The sequence below is a fragment of the Bos mutus genome, chromosome 2 (genome assembly GCF_027580195.1).
Source record: "Bos mutus isolate GX-2022 chromosome 2, NWIPB_WYAK_1.1, whole genome shotgun sequence".
NCBI classification, from domain to species: Eukaryota; Metazoa; Chordata; class Mammalia; order Artiodactyla; family Bovidae; genus Bos; species Bos mutus.
Genome location: NC_091618.1, coordinates 44196713 through 44214429, shown reverse-complemented (window position 1 = coordinate 44214429; position 17717 = coordinate 44196713). Strand labels below are relative to the sequence as shown.

General features: G+C 42.7%; 2 protein-coding genes across 10 annotated transcripts in view; one reads left to right on the top strand and one right to left on the bottom strand.

The window, feature by feature from the left end:
- Positions 1-5523, top strand: part of ABI2 (abl interactor 2) — a 98558-nt gene extending 93035 nt beyond the window's left edge. For 4 of the 5 annotated variants that reach the window (XM_005904272.2, XM_005904270.2, XM_005904269.3 and 1 more), the window contains one exon: positions 5098-5523. In XM_005904272.2, the coding sequence (XP_005904334.1) occupies positions 5098-5273 (176 nt within the window). In that variant the 3' untranslated portion in view covers positions 5274-5523. The remainder of the gene's footprint in view (positions 1-5097) is intronic. The other variant, XM_070387891.1, reaches the window with a different exon arrangement.
- A 3784-nt stretch (positions 5524-9307) lies between these two features.
- The window catches only part of RAPH1 (Ras association (RalGDS/AF-6) and pleckstrin homology domains 1), a 103863-nt gene continuing 95453 nt past the window's right edge, over positions 9308-17717 (bottom strand). For 4 of the 5 annotated variants that reach the window (XM_070387826.1, XM_070387836.1, XM_070387846.1 and 1 more), the window contains one exon: positions 9308-17714. In XM_070387826.1, the coding sequence (XP_070243927.1) occupies positions 15705-17714 (2010 nt within the window). In that variant the 3' untranslated portion in view covers positions 9308-15704. The remainder of the gene's footprint in view (positions 17715-17717) is intronic. The other variant, XM_070387863.1, reaches the window with a different exon arrangement.

Genomic DNA, 17717 nt, shown 5'->3' with positions numbered 1-17717 from the left:
CATGAGAAGATGTTCAACATTAGTTATTAGGGAAATGCAAATTAAAGTTACAGTGAACCAAACTACACCAGAACACACCGTCTGGAATGGCTGCAGTTAAAAACGTGATGCCAAGTGTTGGAGAAATGTGGTGAAACAGGAGGTGGTACAGTGTACATTGCTGGTAAGTATGCAACATTTCAGCCACTTTAGAAAACTGTTGGCAGCGTCTTATGAAGTTAGATATACACCTACCAGCTGATCTGGCAGTCCCTTCCTACACGTTTATTTATGAGGAACGAAGGTGTATAGTCACACAAGTACTTAAACTCAAATGTTCATAGCTGCTTTTTCATCATAGCCAAGACTGGAAACAACCCAAGTGTCTTTCAGCTGGTGAATGGATAAGCTAACTGTGGGTCATCCATCCATTCAATGGAATACTGTTCAGCAGTGGAAAGGATTAAGCTACTGGTTCTTCCTGGCTCTGATGGTAAAGAACCCACCTACCAATGCAGGAGACTTAAGCGACGTGGGTTCGATCCCTGGGTCAGGAAGATACCTGGGTGAAGAGAATGGCTACCTACTCCAGTACTGCCTGGAAAATACCACGGACAGAGGAGTCTAGTGGCAATGGCTCATCGGTTTCAGAGAGTTGAACACAGCTGAGCAACTAGCACACGCAGCAGTCTAAATGGATCTCAAGCTTTATGAAAAAGAAAGAATCAAGGCACAGAAGATTCAGGCTTTATGATTCTTTCTAAATGAAATCCAGAAGATGAGGGTTTGGGCTTCCCAAGTGGCGTTGGTGATGAAGAACTCCCCTGCCAGTGCAGGAAACTTAAGAGACGTGGGTTCAACCCTTGGGTCAGGAAGATCCCCTGGAGGAGGGCATAGTAACCCACTCCAGTATTCTTGCCTGGAGAATCCCATGGACAGAGGAGCCTGGTGGGCTCCATGGGGTCGCAGAGAGTCAGACACGACTGAAGTGACGTAGCACACACACATCCTGGCAGGTGAGGGAATTTGCACAGGGGCACAAGGAGACTTTCGGCTAACAACCATTGTCCAGTGTGATGGTTGTGGTGGGAGCTGTTCATTTGTCACGTGTCTGGGTACATACATGTATCAAAACTCACTGAATTTTACCCTTAACTGATTGTGTTTTGTGTCTAAATTGCATCTTAATAAAGCTGCTTCTAAGAAAAGAAGCGCCCAAGGTACTCTCTAGGGTGTGGCCTTGGACACTGACAGGCTCTGCAAACTTGTTAGCTGACTTGAATATTGTCCTGGACAACGGGATGACAGTTTCCAGTTCTGAAAAACCAGCTCAGTGATTCCTTAAGAGGAAAGCATAATGAAAAGATATGCTTGTTAAAAAATCTACTCCTCAGTGAATATGCAGAAATCTGGGGAGACCTGTAAGAGAGGAAAGTAAGTTTATTTTCAGTCCAAATAACTCTTTAAAAGAAAATGCCTGATATTTTTCAAAGTTTATCTTTGTTAAGCTCAAATCTTTTAAAATGTAAAAATCAGATAAGCTCTTCCTTCCTCTTTCTGGCAAAACAAAAATAACCAGCTGTGTTCAGCTTATGATTGACTGCTCTTTGAGTGTGCATGCATGTTAAGGCTGTTGCCTGATGTCTTGTTTTGCTATCTTAGACTTAGATTCATAGACTTTGCTAACTTAGCTAAGTTCATAGACTTAGCCCTGGCTCTCACCTGTGCCTGCATTTAGGGTCACCTCAGGAGTGTTTAATGTGTCTGTACTTCCAGACCTATTAAATCAGTCTGTGGATAGGGTACCCAGGCATCCGAATTTTTTAAAGTTCTTCAGATAATTTCAAGGTTGAGCACCACTGCATAGATTTATCCTAAGTGGAGATAACTTGTATATATAAGTATCTTGGTTGAACATGGGTAGAGAAAATACATTTTCTTGTATTTATTGTGTGCCTGGGGTAATGCAAGACTTATTACATATGAGACAGTTAGTCTCCCCATTTTGCAAACTAGAAAACTGAGGTTCAGAATAATTTATAATGTTATATAACAGAAAATGTGTTAAGAGATAGTATATCACAATAGTTACTAGTAATAATTAAAAGGGCTAACATTTATATAGAATGTTTACTCTGTACAAGGCCCTGGGCTACACATTATATGTGCATTGCCTCATTTAATGGAACAGTGCTTTGAGGTATTAGCATTATTATAACATCCATTATATGGCTGAGTAAAAAGCAGCTTAGGAAAGTGAAATATGTTCTGTAAAATGGTAAGTGGTATAGCTGGGATCTAAACTTGACAGCATAACTCCTGAGCCCATTCTTAACATTGTCTTAAGCTTGAACTCTGACAGACCTGGGATCGAGTCTTGGCTTGATTTCTACTGGTGTTAAATTATTTGTGACAAAATGACTTATTTGTCAGTGCCCATTTTACTTCTTTTCTTCTATCAAGTCATCTGTTCATGTGTTCCTCCAGCTCAGTGACAGAACTTCTTGGCAGAAGCATAAGCAGTGTATGATAATTTATCAGATAGCATTTCTGTCCTCACAAGACTTGTGATGGTCCCTTCTCTTATTCATCTTTGTATCTGTAAAAATCAGAATGGATGCTCCATTAATGATTGTCCAAGAATGAATAGTGCGTCTCATTCTGAGGAGTCCAGAACGCTCCTCAGTGAACATGGCACGCGTGATGTGCTCTGAGTGCTGAATGCAAGTTTCTCAGGCAGAGGAGAGAGAGAGGAGGGCCATCCAGTCAGAGAGAATCCTCTGAGTTGAAAGGGCATGGCGAGTAATGTCCTGTGCCTGGGGCCCTGGTGAACTGCAAGGGCGTGGGTGAGCTAAGGGTGCCAGAGGGAAGTAAGTTATAATTAATATTGGGAGGCCTTGAATACCAGGATGAGGGTGTTTGGAATTTTTTCTTTTTAAAAAATCTGATAGTAGAGGAAAATTGGGGAAGATCTTACGTAGGTTAATGATAAGTTCCCATGTACTTATATTTTAATTTTTTTAAAAAGATACCTGAATAGTGTAGAGTGCATTAGAAAGAAAGAAAAATAGGAGTTGGAAAGACCAGTTTGGGTATCTTTCTAAGCAAGAGATTAGGACCTCAGCTGAGGTAGTGGTGCTGCAAATGTTGTCCACATAAATAAATAGATGCAAATGGAAGTGTTTTTCATGCAGCACTGTCACTCAGTTCTTTTAACGCCTTCAGAGTTGTTTGCCAAAAACCAGTTGATGTTCTGTCTTTAAAAATTGCGCTTTGTATGATGTGTCATCTGATAACCTCATTAAAGTCTACCCTAGCTGTCGTTGAAAGCAAAGGAATGGGAGCCACCTCACTTGTGAAAAGCTGGGGTATTCTGGGGCGCCATTCTCTTTCTCAGTACCATGCTGGTAATTTGAATCGGCCCTCCGCGCCCAGAGTGTTTCTGTACGTAAGCATAGTGCGCCGCTGTAGTTTTGTTAAGGAGGAGAAAGATAAACAGGAAATGAGAACTTTTATGACTGATGCTTGACTGACGGTATCGTCCCAGCAGATCAGGTTTAGATGCAAGATTTTAAAAATCATGTCACTCACCCTGCTTGGAAAATCTTCAGGTGGCCCTGGTGCTGCGCTGATGAGGGCACTGACGGTGACGATGGAGAAAAGCGTGGGTGTGAGAGATTCAGAAGGCGTGCAATTAACAGGATTTGCGGTAGTTTGCTCTAAATTACTTTTCATTTACATTTCTGTAAGCATCAGGAATGTTATCAATCCAAAAAACCAAAAGTTAAAAAATATTAAGTTGACTGGAAATACTAAATACTCTACATACCTTGTATTCTCTTTAACCTTGTATGTCATTTAATTGTATTTGTTTAGGTGTTTGGTTATACTTTGAGAAATACACATAAACTCTTTGTAGTTTCTGCTAAAGTATTTTCTGGCATCCTCTGTCACTCTAATGGCAGATACTCAGTTTAGGAAAGCTGTTGAATTTTTACTAAAGCAGGCCAGAAATTTAAGTTACCTGGAGCAAGTTTTACTGTCTCAAAAGTCTCTGTTTCAGTTTGTTTCTTATTTGTTTAGGATTAAGGCTGCATAAGAAACAGTCAATATATGCTTCTCAAAATAGAGATTTTATTGAGTGAAATTCTGAGTGGCATAATAAAGGTATAGAAGATCTTTGTATAGAAGGTTTAGTTTGAGGGAGACTAGTAAAGGGAATGGCCACCCACTCGGGTATTCTTGCCCAGCAGGCTCCTCTGTCCATGGAATTCTCCAGGCAAGAATACTGGGGTGGGTTGCCATTCTCTTCTCCAGGGGATCTGCTCTATCCAGGGATCAAACTTAGATCTCCTGCATTACAGGCAGATCCTCTACCATCTGAGGCAGTGGGGAAGCCCAATATAGGGTGTCCCAATTTAACTATACCATTGAGGACAATGTAATACTTAAGAACCAGAGATTTTCCGAGAAATCATTGAAAGGCCCCAGTTAACAAGTTATTTAAGTAATGAAAATCATAGGAGAGCTCATAGGTATCTCAGTTTTCTTAACACTTTCAATCTGTTACTGTGGAGGTGTTAAATTGGTGGCATAATACAGCATGTGTTTTGAAAGATATGTATGGTAGATGCCCATCATTCACACAGTCACTGTTCTCATGCGCTCTAAAAGTGTGAGAAAAGAGACGTAAGTCTGCTATTCCTTCAATTTCATTTTCTCACTGGCCTCTCCTCATTTATCTCACTGCTGTAGTACCATTCCAATGTTTAAAGATACATGTTTTTACATAATATGGCGCTTTAACACAAGCTCTACTGAAGAAACAGCCATCTTTCCCCATTCTGGGATTGTGTGTATCTCTTCAATAGACGGATCAGTAAGTTTGACTAAATACTACTTTTTGCCATTTATGAAGTTTTGAACCTAACTTCAACGTGGAATTCCACTGTAGAGACTGGGTATTAGACAATGAACTTGGGTGGAGGGGCGGGTCCTGTGTTGAGAAAGTCAGTTTTTGATGTGTTGCAGAAGTTTGGAAAGGGTATTCATTACTTGGTTCTACCTTTCTATGAATGTTATTCTTCTTTTTTCATATCCTTTTTTTCCCTCCTCTAGTTGTGGCAATTTATGATTATACAAAAGACAAGGAAGATGAGCTGTCCTTTCAGGAAGGAGCCATTATTTATGTCATCAAGAAGAATGATGATGGTTGGTATGAGGGAGTTATGAATGGAGTGACTGGGCTTTTTCCTGGGAATTACGTGGAGTCTATCATGCATTATTCTGAGTAAAGCTCAGCAGGGCTGTCTCCCTCACAGGAATAGTCAGGTCTTCCCAGATTATCGAAAGGCCCTGGGGATTCCCCTCCAGTGAAATGAATGAAGGATACAAATGACAAAAGCTACCTTTTTTTTTTTTTTGGTTTATCCCTCAGTATTAAAACAAAAAAGCAAGCTGAATTTGAACAAATGGATCTTTCTGCCATCACTTATACTATGCTGAGCTGTTTGGATTGAAATAAAGTGACGGTTTCTGAATATATCAGAGGTATAACAGCGTAACTATGTGAAACAAATCAGGTTAAGACTGATTCAGAAAAAAAATCTGGGATCCTTCTCAGGAATATTGTACACCCTTGGGATTTCTCCTCCTGCGGAGTCTGTGGCACTGGATGATCTGCAGTGCCCGTGCTAAAGGTTAGCTGCGTGGCCCAGTGCGTGCCCCAGCCCCACACTTTGTTCCACTTGTGTGAGGAGGCGGAACCGATACTTAAGTATCATACGTAACCATTTTTGTAACTGTTTCAGATGACCTATTTCCTCTTCAGCACTGTAAATTCTGCATTTTCTCAGCACTTGAGTGCTCCGAACAAGTTAATGTTGAGCTGACTTGCATCCCTTCATGTTTCTCAGTTCGTAGATTATGAGATCGATTTGTCTCCATTCTGAGGGTGGTTTGGTCCTGCTGCTGCTGCTGCTGCTGCGTGAGACTGCACTGCTGCAGTGCACCCACAGGGGTGACGGTGCAGCTGGTTTCACGAGCTCAGGTGGGCGTGCCGAGGTAGACAGGAAGGCTCCTAAGGTTCGAGAGAGGTGAACGGTGGAAGTGCCTGCTCACGAGGCATCCTAAACCCCGGCCTTAGGTGCTGTTTTGAGGAGTAGGATCTTAGAGGTCAGACCAACTATTTCTTTACTTCTTTCACTATTTAGGGAATGAAATTTTTTTTTTTTAAGTTATTTTCAATTCTCTTGAGAGTCACTGGGAATACAAGGCTTGCTCCTGTGCTCTCTGAATGTTATTAATGGCAAGTGTTAGCTACTGTTGAATTTGTTTACTCACTTAGAAAAGATAACTGTTCCTCTGATTCTGTGTGATTGGCCTTTGCAGTAGCTGCTCTTGGTGAGAATCTGAACCTTATATTTCAGATTAAGAATAGTGGGATGAGTGGTATAAGGCCAAGTGCTTATCTGAGGTGTTTTTTTTTTTTTTTTTTAATCTGCACAATTACAGCTTTGAATTCAGTGGAGTTTGGAAGGCAGATGACTTTAGTCACCTCTTCTGTAATAAGAGATATTGAAAAAAATCCAGGAGGCCTGGCTGTTTGGCAGGTGAATGCTGTGATGATGCACCAGCTCACAGGCCAAAGATGCCCTGGGTCCTTTCTAGTCTCAGTGTCCTGGCCAGAAGAGAGCTCTGCCAGGTGACTTCCCAGTGCTGGGTGAAAGGTGAGAGCTGGCAGCTGCGTATGTTTCAGACATGGGCCTTGAGCATGGTAGTGCGGGTGAGGAACGTGACTGAAAAGTGAGCAAGTGTGGTAGGTGTGAGGGAGTTCAGACAGTGCAGACAGAGCTAATACTCTACCTACGAATCTATTACCAGAGCACAAAACTCATCACCATGTAACTGAGACCCAGATACAGTGTTTCCTTAAGATTTTTGTTTTAAAGTTGCAGGTTTTTTCCCTCAAACATTGCAGTTAGCAAAGATTTCCCAGACACTGCATTTCATTTTCATTAACTTGCCTCCATTACACTGTAAATTACACTTCATACTTTGTTAGGTCACCGTGATACCCTTAATTCCCTGCAATTCCCTGTCTTCCTTCAAAGTAATGGCCCTTGAGTGTCCTCTGAGCCTTCAGCTTCATTATGGATGCAACCAAGACTATACTTGGAGAGGTTAAACTCTTCCTAGTGTTGGTGTGTAACTAGGAGAAGTATTTTGAAATTAGATGTTCAAAGTTATTTAAATAGTTTTTTGCCGAGAAAGTTTAGTGAACTAATAAAGCAGAAGGTATCTCAAAATCCAGCAAATAGTTCCCACAGCTCCCACCTTCAGAAGCCCAGAAGGCAACTGTGCATAAAGAGTTGGTGGTGAAGAAAAAAACAGCTGGTGGTGGTCAGCTTGCCCGTGGGACCCCTGCTGGACTGGGGAGCTGAGAAGATTCCAGTGAAGACCTGCAGCACAGGGATCCATGGGTCAGCTGATTTTCCCTATATTTTTTAGTACTAATGTGTGTGTAGTTTTTTGTTTTAAAAACACCTGTTGGATTTTCTTCATATTTTACCTTTTTTGTACAGTTTTAAATTCTATATATTGTTTTGGAAGGATACTATGTAATGATGATGGGCCAGGCTTAAAGTCATTGGAGACTTTTAATATTTCATAGGCTGCATGTTATTAATAGTCTGAGGGTAGTATTTGTTTTATTGTACGTTCACCCCATTTTTAAATAAACAAGATGGTTGGTAGTAGGAATTCTAAACGAGTGCAGAAATCTTACATGGTACATAGTATTGTGGCAAAGGTGATTCAGGTATAAAATCTGCTGACCAGTAAGCAACCATTTTATTGGGCTAGAGGAGGTCCATTTCCTCTTGAAGTGTTTTTGACTTGTGTCTAGTCCCTTTTGCCTTTAAAAAAAAAGGGGGGGTGAGGGATTTGACTTAAAAGTTGTTCCCTTTTTAAAAGTATTACTATTGGACAGGCCATGGGGATTTCAATGAAAGCATACTTTCTTGTTGACCTTATGACCTAGGCAATAAATTGAAAACCAAAATCTTGTCAACATGTCAAAATCTCGATTTGAGAGATTGAGCCTGTTGTTTGAAATACATATGAATCCTTTAAGGTGTCTGGTTTAGTGCTTCCCATCTTTTGCCGACTTGCTTTCTGTCTTCGGGACCCCTGCTACTTTTGCTGTGTTCCTAAGAGTCATTGGTGAGACGTTTTCATCCTTCCTATTCCCTATTCCTGTTGCTGTTTATTACCCAGCCAGAGAGACTTTTGTGTCTTCACAGTGGTCTCTGTAATGTAGCTGTGCTTCTCAGCAATCTCATGATCACTAAGATTTTTCTGAGAGGCATGAAAACGATAGTAGTGTGCTTTTATCCTTTTATGCTCCCTTTCTTTTAGCAGGTGACCATTCTGCACTAAGAACTGGTACTTTTTCTTTAACTACCTTTCTTCCTCTGTGGAGAGAGCATGGCATGACCTGAAGGCCACCTCTCTCTTTGTAAAGGCTTTGATGGAGGAGCTAGCAGGTGGTTGACACATCTTGGAAAAGAACGGGGATCTGCATCACTTCTTATCTGTTTGCTTCTGAACTTCTTTGGCCAGAAACTCCTGATCAGTGTTAAGGTGATAATTTCCCTCACATGATTTACTTAAGAGTTTTAGAGCTAGATGAGATTTCAGAAATTTTAGTTCAGTCTCATTTTACTGATGAGGTTAGGTGTTTCATTTCAGGTAACAGCTAGTTAACAACAGTAGTAGAATCTCTGACTCAGCGCCTGGTATTCTTTCTGCAACTGTCTTAATTGTGTTGTATGTTTATTTTAAAGTTCTACTTGATATCTTCAGGAAGATACTTGAAAAGTTAACACTATGTTTCAGTTAATACAATTCAAAGTGTTGTTTAAAGGAGTGTATTGAGTGCAGCCTTAATTAGTAAAAGTAATCTTCATTTTAACCCTTTTGAAACTACACTCAGTACAAATGGTCTTTTTCATTAGGCGTATGTACCTCAAACAGTACAGTGTCTCAGCACTGGAAGGAGCAGCAAGCCTTATCTGAGAGCCTTAGAAAACAGTTCTTGAATGGAGGCAACGTGCTCATTACCTTAAGTGTATTTTGTGCTGAGCTTTGTTCCGATTTGAGAATCTCATACTTTAAAAAAAAAAAATTGACAAATAAAATGACAGGGCCTGTGTATAAATGATCCTTGCTAAATATCTTGAGGTTTTTTTTGTAAAAAATCAAACAAAAAGCAGACAAAAAGCTTATTTTCACATTAAAATGGAAACGTCTTTTGCAAACTTTAGAATTCTATGGAAAAGCAGTTTTTATCATATTTTGTGTCCATGCATCTTTTTCTTAACAAAATAGTTTACAGAAAAGAATGTAAACAATTTGTGATCTGGCCAGTTGTGCTTACAGCTCCCACAGGGAGGGCTGGTGTTACGCCTTCAGTAAAAACGATGTAGGAAAACCTGAGGGAGCATCTGTTGCCAGTAATGTTTCTTGTGTGTGCCATTAAACCACCTCCAGATAAGTTGGGGGGACATTTCACTTTTTAATTTTGAAACTGTATTTGGAATTAATTGTTGCTGTGTACTAAGAACTTGGCCTAAATAAAACCCTACAAGGTGTATCCGAGTGTCTCGTGAACGTATTTCTGCAAGTAACCTTTTTGGCCTCGCCGTGCGGCATCTCAGCTCCCTGACCAGGGCGTGAGCCTGAGCCATACCAGTGAAAGCCCGGAATCCTTAGCACTAGGTGGTAAGTTACAAGTGCGCGCGTGCTGCAGTCCATGGGGTCGCAAAGAGTTGGACACAACTGAACGACCGAACTGAAAAAAAAGTGTGTCAGAAAATCCTTCCCTGTTGCTCTAAATACTTTGTCCTTATTTTTGTTGTAAATGAACCTGAAGTTTTGATTACTTTTCACCAAACACATAGTTCTTTTAATATAAAAAGGAAACCTGCTTTTGCCCTAATTTGGTAAATGGTAACATGATTGTAAATACATTCAAATCCACATTTACACATACCTCGACACGGCAGTCAACACGATTGTGATACCAAGGCTTCCAAACAAAAAGCACCCTTTTTTGTTCTAGTTCTTACCTAACTGTTGTTTAAAGGGGAAAAAATCTTGTTATTTTCAGTTGAACACACCAAATTATAGTTTACCTTCACGCTTTATGTGCATCTTGCAATCTGTCTTGGGTACCTCAATATAAATAGCAAAACCAGGTTCTTACAGTGCCGATCCACAAACAGTCCAGTACAGTTCAGATGTTTAAATGAATCTATGTATTCTTTTTATTAAGGACTGGATAAGCTGACATAATGGTAACACGTAAATTACACTGACTGCATGACTACTGTCCTAAGCCATTACAATAGTTTACTGACAGTAACTTGGCAAGAATAAAGGAACTTGGAAAATAACTTAATCCAGCAGTAGAACAAAAACATCATCAGTAGTACTGAATATATCTCTCATATATATATATCTGTATATAGGTTTAGCACAATCAGGGAGCAAGGCACATAATGAAATGAGTGTACATTTTAAGTAGAATAAAATAATAGCAACAAAGCTGAAAGAAAAACTGTAACTTCATCTTTACCGAGCTGTGCATAATCATCTGAATAATGTCCTCTATCCTGTACTTTTAATGCAGTTCCCTTTGCCTTTTTCATGCTTTAAAAAGGTATATTCCTACACTGTATATCCGTGAGCCTTTACTCCATTTTTTTTTTTTTTAAGAAATGGGAAGAGAGGGAGCAATCTCAGTTAAATGTGCAATTTTTCTTTAAAACAGTAAACAATGCTTTTATGACATTTACACAAGCTGATATTCTAAATGTACATTTCTATAAAAGGAGTTCACTAGTGGCTGACAATAAAATTAAGTGAAGTCATTTGAAACATTCCAGTTAATGCTTTTTTTTTTCCCTAGGAGAAATTATTTACAAGTACAGAGAGATAGGAGGTGGTAATCATGAAAAAATGGCAGTTTTTGGTATTGGGTTACAATAAACTTGACAAACAACGGACAGTTCGCAGAATGTGGGTTTGTTCAAGTGCCACAAGCACTCCTGCTTGAGAAGAGGCTGAGGCTTCACTTATGCGCTTGGTATCAGTAGCCATCCATGTTCTACGTTCATTCTGAACTTGGCCATCTTTTAAACATGTAGTATTCACCATCACCCTGACCTGACTCACTACTCTAAATGTCTTTGGTAGAAAGCAGCCAGACCTTGATTAGGCAGATGAAGCCATCTCGTGAGACAGTCACTTTTTCTGTTTCTGCACAAACTAGAAACACCTTCCTTCTTTCATTAGCACCTCAAAGTTTGCTTGTTAGATTTTTTTATGTTGTTCCTCCAAGAGTTCAAGGCACTGGGGAAATACAGCAGATGTTTTCTAAATGCTTTATACTTCAACAAGCAAAGAGCAAACCAATTTCCTTCAAATGTTTATCAAGTATATTGTGTTTAGCTTATTTTTACTGAGCAAGTGTATTCTACAGCTAAATTTTGAATTTCTTATACATATAGACCTTCTAAGGGCACAATTAAGAACTGCACATGTGTTTACTTTGAGGGAGACTAGTAAAGAGATAATAGTCTTCCATTCAGTTTTTAAAGGAAAATACATCTTAATTCTGTACTACTTGCATCTCTCCATGGATCACATCTCAACTTTGTGAGTGGGCAAACATTCCTACAGCGTCAGGAATAACTTGCTATGTGTAAATAATGTGAAGTGTATAAAACAAAACTTCAAGTGCCAAAAGGTTCTTGCAACCTAAAATGATTTTTAGAAATAAACATCCTCTTATAAATATACAAATCCAAATTATTTAAAGGAAGTCATTACACCTATAATCACATAGGATCATACAGTTTTAATTGGTTTAAACAAAATCTGTGAGGTTATCAGATTACATAAGTTATACATTGTTCTAAAGTTAACTACATAAAACCTACATGAAACAGTTTGGTAATATAGAAAACTAGGAAAAGGTTTTCTTGTTTAAAATCACCTTGTGTTTGTAACATAAAATTGCTCTTAACTGTGGGAAAAAGAGTGATAAGGGGTTCTGTTGGTGGCCTGATAGTCAAATCAATCCGACCATTACCTGAAGTTTTTTTCAGGCTCCTTATAGCCTAACATCCTTGACATGAACTTATTAGCAGTTGTATTCTCCCAGAATAGCAGCTTCTGAAACTCTTAATTGGATGCACAGCTCCTATTGGAATTATTCTTCATGATCCCCCCAATTCTGTTTACTTTTGATCTCCTTAGGACTGCTTTTAGTGGCAAGTAAACTTACACGGAGATGGGACTGCCGAAATAGTTCGCAGCCCTTCCTTAGCAGGCTATGCCGGCAGTGGGCAGGAGCACCTTGATGTCCGAGGACTGTGGGACGGTCTGTGGGACATTCCTCTGAGATGTTCTGATGAAAACTGTTTCCTGTAACTTCTGAAGAATCAGCAATCTTATTTTAAAAAGCCCCAGAAATAAAAAAAAAAAAACCAATTTACAGTGAAGTGGGTACCTGTAAACCTTAAGAGTAGTTACTTTTTCCAAGAGCAGAATTCTACAGCAGCTAAGGAAAAAAAAAATGTATTTGGCTAATAAAAGCCAAGCCTCAATATAGAATAATCTAACATAACTATGAACTTAATGTTTTAACAGACTAGACTTTGCTGCCCTTCAGAGTTGTTGCCAAAACTTTAAGCATAGGTTGGATCCAATTTTGAAATTTTGTGGTACAAGTTAAGGATGTCACTAATAGCAAGTCACTAGCTCTTAACAGGCACCTGTCTGCACTGCCCTGAACAGCAGGATACTATTCATTTTTCAGTACAGCCAAGCCAACTGACAAGACTCTTCCTTGACCTGGAGAAGCCTTGCTGGGTTAGAGGAGCGGAGCAGGAGGCAGTGGAAGAAGGCACAGTACCAGTGTCATCTGGCAGTGTTTTTCTTGAACACACCAGGGAAGAAGAAAGCCCAGATAACAATCTCCAAACCACATCCCAACAAAAATCCCAATTAAAAAAAAAAAAAAAAAAAAACCCAGGGAGTAAAACACTGGCAGTGTATTTAAAGTATCATTTTGGTTTTTTTGATTCAGTTGTTTCACATAAAGAGGGGGAAAAAGTTGATTAATAGCCGCCCTTTGTCTTTGGAAGAATGTAACGGGCAACAGCCTGTTGTCAAATAGTCACCACGCCACTGACACAGCTCCTGTCCTCTGGCAGTGTTCTCCTTGGTGTCCCTGATGTTCTAAAGGATATCTGCTCTTTCAGGAAAATGATACACTAGAAGCAGCATCAGTTCAGGATAACTACCGTCAGGACTGACAAAAGCAAGAAGGCCCAGGAAATCCCCCGCTGAAAAAAAAAAAAAAGGTTGGATTTTACAGCTCAAATCAGGAGTGAAGGAAGACTGAGGAAACATGATTTCTTCCCTCAGGGAGAGCTGTCCATCCTTATATAAAAGACCACCACCACAATAAAAAAAACCCTAGTGATGAATGTTTATACCATTGGATTCAGAGTCTTAAAAGTCCTCTATCTCACAAATAAGGGTGATCCTTAGAAGATACAGCTGTGGGCAGAAGACTGGGGAATCACTTCATTCGTGAGTCACAGTGGCGCCTGGCAGTGTTACTCAAATGTACTCAAATTGCAGTGCATGCTTAAATGAACAAGATTAGATGTGGTAAAGGTCACTTCATAACCATAAGAATATCAAGCACATAAAACTTTGTGAACTGAAAAAGATCTAAAGTATCTTTTAAAGAAGCAGGGCTATAACAAATGCACACTGGTATATATTCTTATTGCTCTATAAACAGGAGTATACTATCACATCGTGGAGATGTGACAATGGGGAGGGGGTTCCACTTTCTCTAATGCAGTACTTTGTTGCAGAGTGAGAAATCCTGTGTACACAGCACAATCTTGCTAACTCTTGAAATATTTACCATCTCTGTCCCACTTTATGGACATCACTTTTTCCTTACAGATAGGGTCGAACACTACGCAGTTGCACCGGTGATCCCTATTCACAACAGGCACAGATGTTCATTACAAGGTGTGCTGACTTATCACTGCTGGGGAGGTACTTTTTATTCTCTCGTTTAAGAGCAGTTCTAAGGTTGGCCTAATGGTCAGTTTATCATCACAAATTGCTAAGTCAGTACACATTTCTCAAACCAAGGAAAATTCAGAGGGGAAAATAAAACATCCAGAAGTACAGTGTGAAGCATATGGAATTACAGTGTGTCGTTAGAGCAATGGTTCCATGTTACACCGAACTGCATATGCACAGTATGTAGTGTCACTTACTGTCCTTGGACTACAGACTCCATCAGAATACCTGGTAACTTGGACAAATCTCTACACCCGGGCTACAACAAGCAAGGACCCTATTGTGCTCCGGTCACTATGGATGAAATCGTCTAAACACTCATTTTCCCCCCTCCCTCTATGACAGTCCCATACTTAAGTGAATTCTTTGTATGTCACATTACCAGCTACAAAAAACCTAATTAATGACAGCTGCACAGGGGCCAGTTTTCTCTTTTCTAATCCATCCCTTCAGAGAGCAATACAAAAAAAGACACATTTCAGAAGGTGATTTTGTTTTTCGTAATGATGCAACATAATGGACAAAGGATGTGAGTATCTGATATAGCAGCTGTCTATGGATACCTAATATCAACACCCACTCACAGCACACACTATAAGGAGGTAACTGGTGACCCAAAGACACGCGGGACAGAGCATTCCGAGGGTATCCTGTTGGATAGTCTTTTACAATAAATCAAAGCAAGGATCATGAAACCAAACTTAATGGCACTTCACAAGCTCGAGGAAAGGATCCCAACAGTACAGAAAGAACTACAGGATAACAGCACTAGATTATCCACGTGTTACAGGCGAAGAGCTTCCCTGTGACAGGGCACACTCTAGATTCCGGTGGGGTCATGGCAGCAGTACTGCAACTAGAATGGTTTAGTTACACCACACATTTACTGTTTTCTATGCACAACCACACACAGAGTGTCTGAAAATTTCCCCACACTGCACTATGACCCATTCTATGAAACTGATTCCTAGTTAAAGTGCCCCTTTATAGAGAAATGAAGTGTCAAGCAGTTCTAACTTCAGCCAACTGGGGGAAAAAACCACAAAAGCCCCATAGATACACCAAACATTCTGGTTGTCTTCTCAAACTGAGAAATAGCACATTATACATCTATCCTTAATATATAATACGCAACATGCACAGAAAGGCCGCACATGGACATTTATAAAATATCTTCTAAAGTCTGAAGTTTTTGGTCCAACCCAAATGATAACAGAAATCGTAAGGGACAAGACATATATCCCCTTCCATGCCGCTGCCACCCAAAATACACAAAACTCGTTTTCAGATTAGTGAGAAAGAATAAATAGAATCACTTTCAGCTATATATATACATATAGATATATGTATACATATATATACATACACGCTACCTATCTATATATGTATAGCTGTGTGTACACGCACATGTATGCGCGCACACAGCTGAACACTACCTGAATAACGACGACATACCAGGAGGCTCTGAACACCTGAATTCATAGATGATCAGGTAAGCTGATTGTAGAACTGATTACAGATTGCATGAAAATAAAATCCTACGGTAGCTACCAATCTCTTGAGAGCTTCGTGTTCTGGTCTCTTTTGGGGGGAGCGGGAGGCGGTCCTCTCCGCAACGTTGCATAGCCTGATATATGACTGCCTCCGTAAGCGGCTTTCTGCTGCTCTGAAAGCAGTTCGGGGGGTGGCGGGGGCAGTGCCATGTCATCCATGGTGGCCGTGGGTTCCGCTCTAGACACGCGGGAGGAGGAGAGCGAGCCGTGCCGGGTGATGGACTTGCGCTGCAGTGTCCTGTTGAGGTCAGCCAGGAAGCCAGGCTGGACACTAAGGCTGGATTTGGGCGAGGTGGGCACTTGCGGCACGACTGCGGCCGTGGCTGGCTGCTCCGAGATCTCGGCTTGAGTGAGGCGGGTGCTATCGTTCCGTTTGGGTCGCGTGGGCGGAGGGGCCTTCTTCACCGACGTTTTGGACCAGGGCTGCGGCTGCGGGTTAACAACGGCCACTTTTGGAGACGTGCTTCCTGAGAACACTGCTGGGATGTCGATGGGGGGCAGAGGAAGCTCGGTTTCTGGCGGAGGGGGTGGGAAGTCAGAATCGGACGGAGGAGAAGGGAACTCCACCGCCGAGTCCTTGCCGCGCCCGCTCAGCGCAGCCGCCTTCACAGGCAGGCATCCTTGCTGGAGCACCCCGGGAAGGTTAACTCCGGAAAGATGGAGTTTTCCTGGCTTGGGGGGCGCTGCTGGAGGTGGTGGGGTCTCCTTGCTGGGAGACCCCGACGGTTCGGCTGGCGATGCGAACTTGCTGATTAGACTGTCCACTGAGGGTTTCTTGGGCTCAGGGTGCTCCGCACAGCTGCTGGACTTAATGCTGGAGTTGCGCTGCGGGGTCGGGGGCGGTTTCTTTGCCCCGGGGCTGCAGGTTTTACTGGTCTTTCTGCCCGGAGAGCTGCTTTTGTCCGGGGCAGGAGCCGCTGCGGGTGTGGCTGGCGGCGGTGGTGGCGGTGGCGGCTGCGGGGCCGGGGCGGGTGGCGGTGGGGGCGGAGGAGGGAACACCAGGCTGCTCTCTGGGGGAGGAGGGGGGAAGTCCGGAGAAGGGACAGGGACGGAGCTGGGCTGCCACTTGGGCTTTGCTTTCACGGCAGGGGGGGACTGTGGGGTGAGGCTGACCGAGGCAGGCTTTAAGGGCGGCCCCTCGGCGGGAGGTGGGGCTGGAGGTGGGGGGAACTGGCTGGCTATCTGCTTCACCACAGAGGGCGCCGGGGACAGCGGGGAGGGGGGCGGTTTTACACTGAAGCTCTGCTGCTTGGGTAGCGTGGGCGGGGGCACCGGACCCGGAGGAACAGGGGGAGAGGGTGGAACGTGAGACACAGGAAGAACCGGCTGCTTTTTTACTGGGGGCACTGGCGGAGTAGGTGTGGGTGGCAACGATTGTGTCACTGCGGGTGGCACAGTCTTGGTGCTCGCTGCTGGGGGCAAGGTCACAAGGGGCTTGGGGGGGGCCTGGGGAGGGAGTGGGGCAGGGACGGGAGGAGGAGGTGGGGGCGCTGGAGGAGCTGTCTGCGTGCCATGTTGGATGTGATGGATCTTCAGTGGAGGAGGTGGGGGACTGAATTGCGGCAGGGATGGGGTGCAGGGGGCGGGCTTCAACTGGGCCATAGCCGAGCCGGGAGTGGGGGGCGGGGGAGGGGGGGGCGGGGGAGGCACCACTCCATTGGGGGGTACCAGGATCTGAGGCTTCACTGAGAGTGAGGTCGAGGGCTGCATCCCTGATGCGGGGGGAGGCTTAAACAGGGCTCCCGAATGCTGAGAGGCGTTCTGCAGCCTGGTTATTGTGCTGTACTTGACAAACATTGTGGCTGCGGAGCCCGCAGATGGGGCGGACTGGCTGGGGAGGGAGGGGAGGGGAGGCGGAGGGGGCGGGGGAGGAGGAGGGGGAGGAGGTGGGGGCGGGAGGGGTGGTGAAGGCTGTGAGGCCGTGTAGGGGGTGACTAGCTTGGGCTGTGGGGATAAAGGGGGAATGAGTGAAGTGTAGGGTCGATTCACAGACTCCATTCTGGCCTA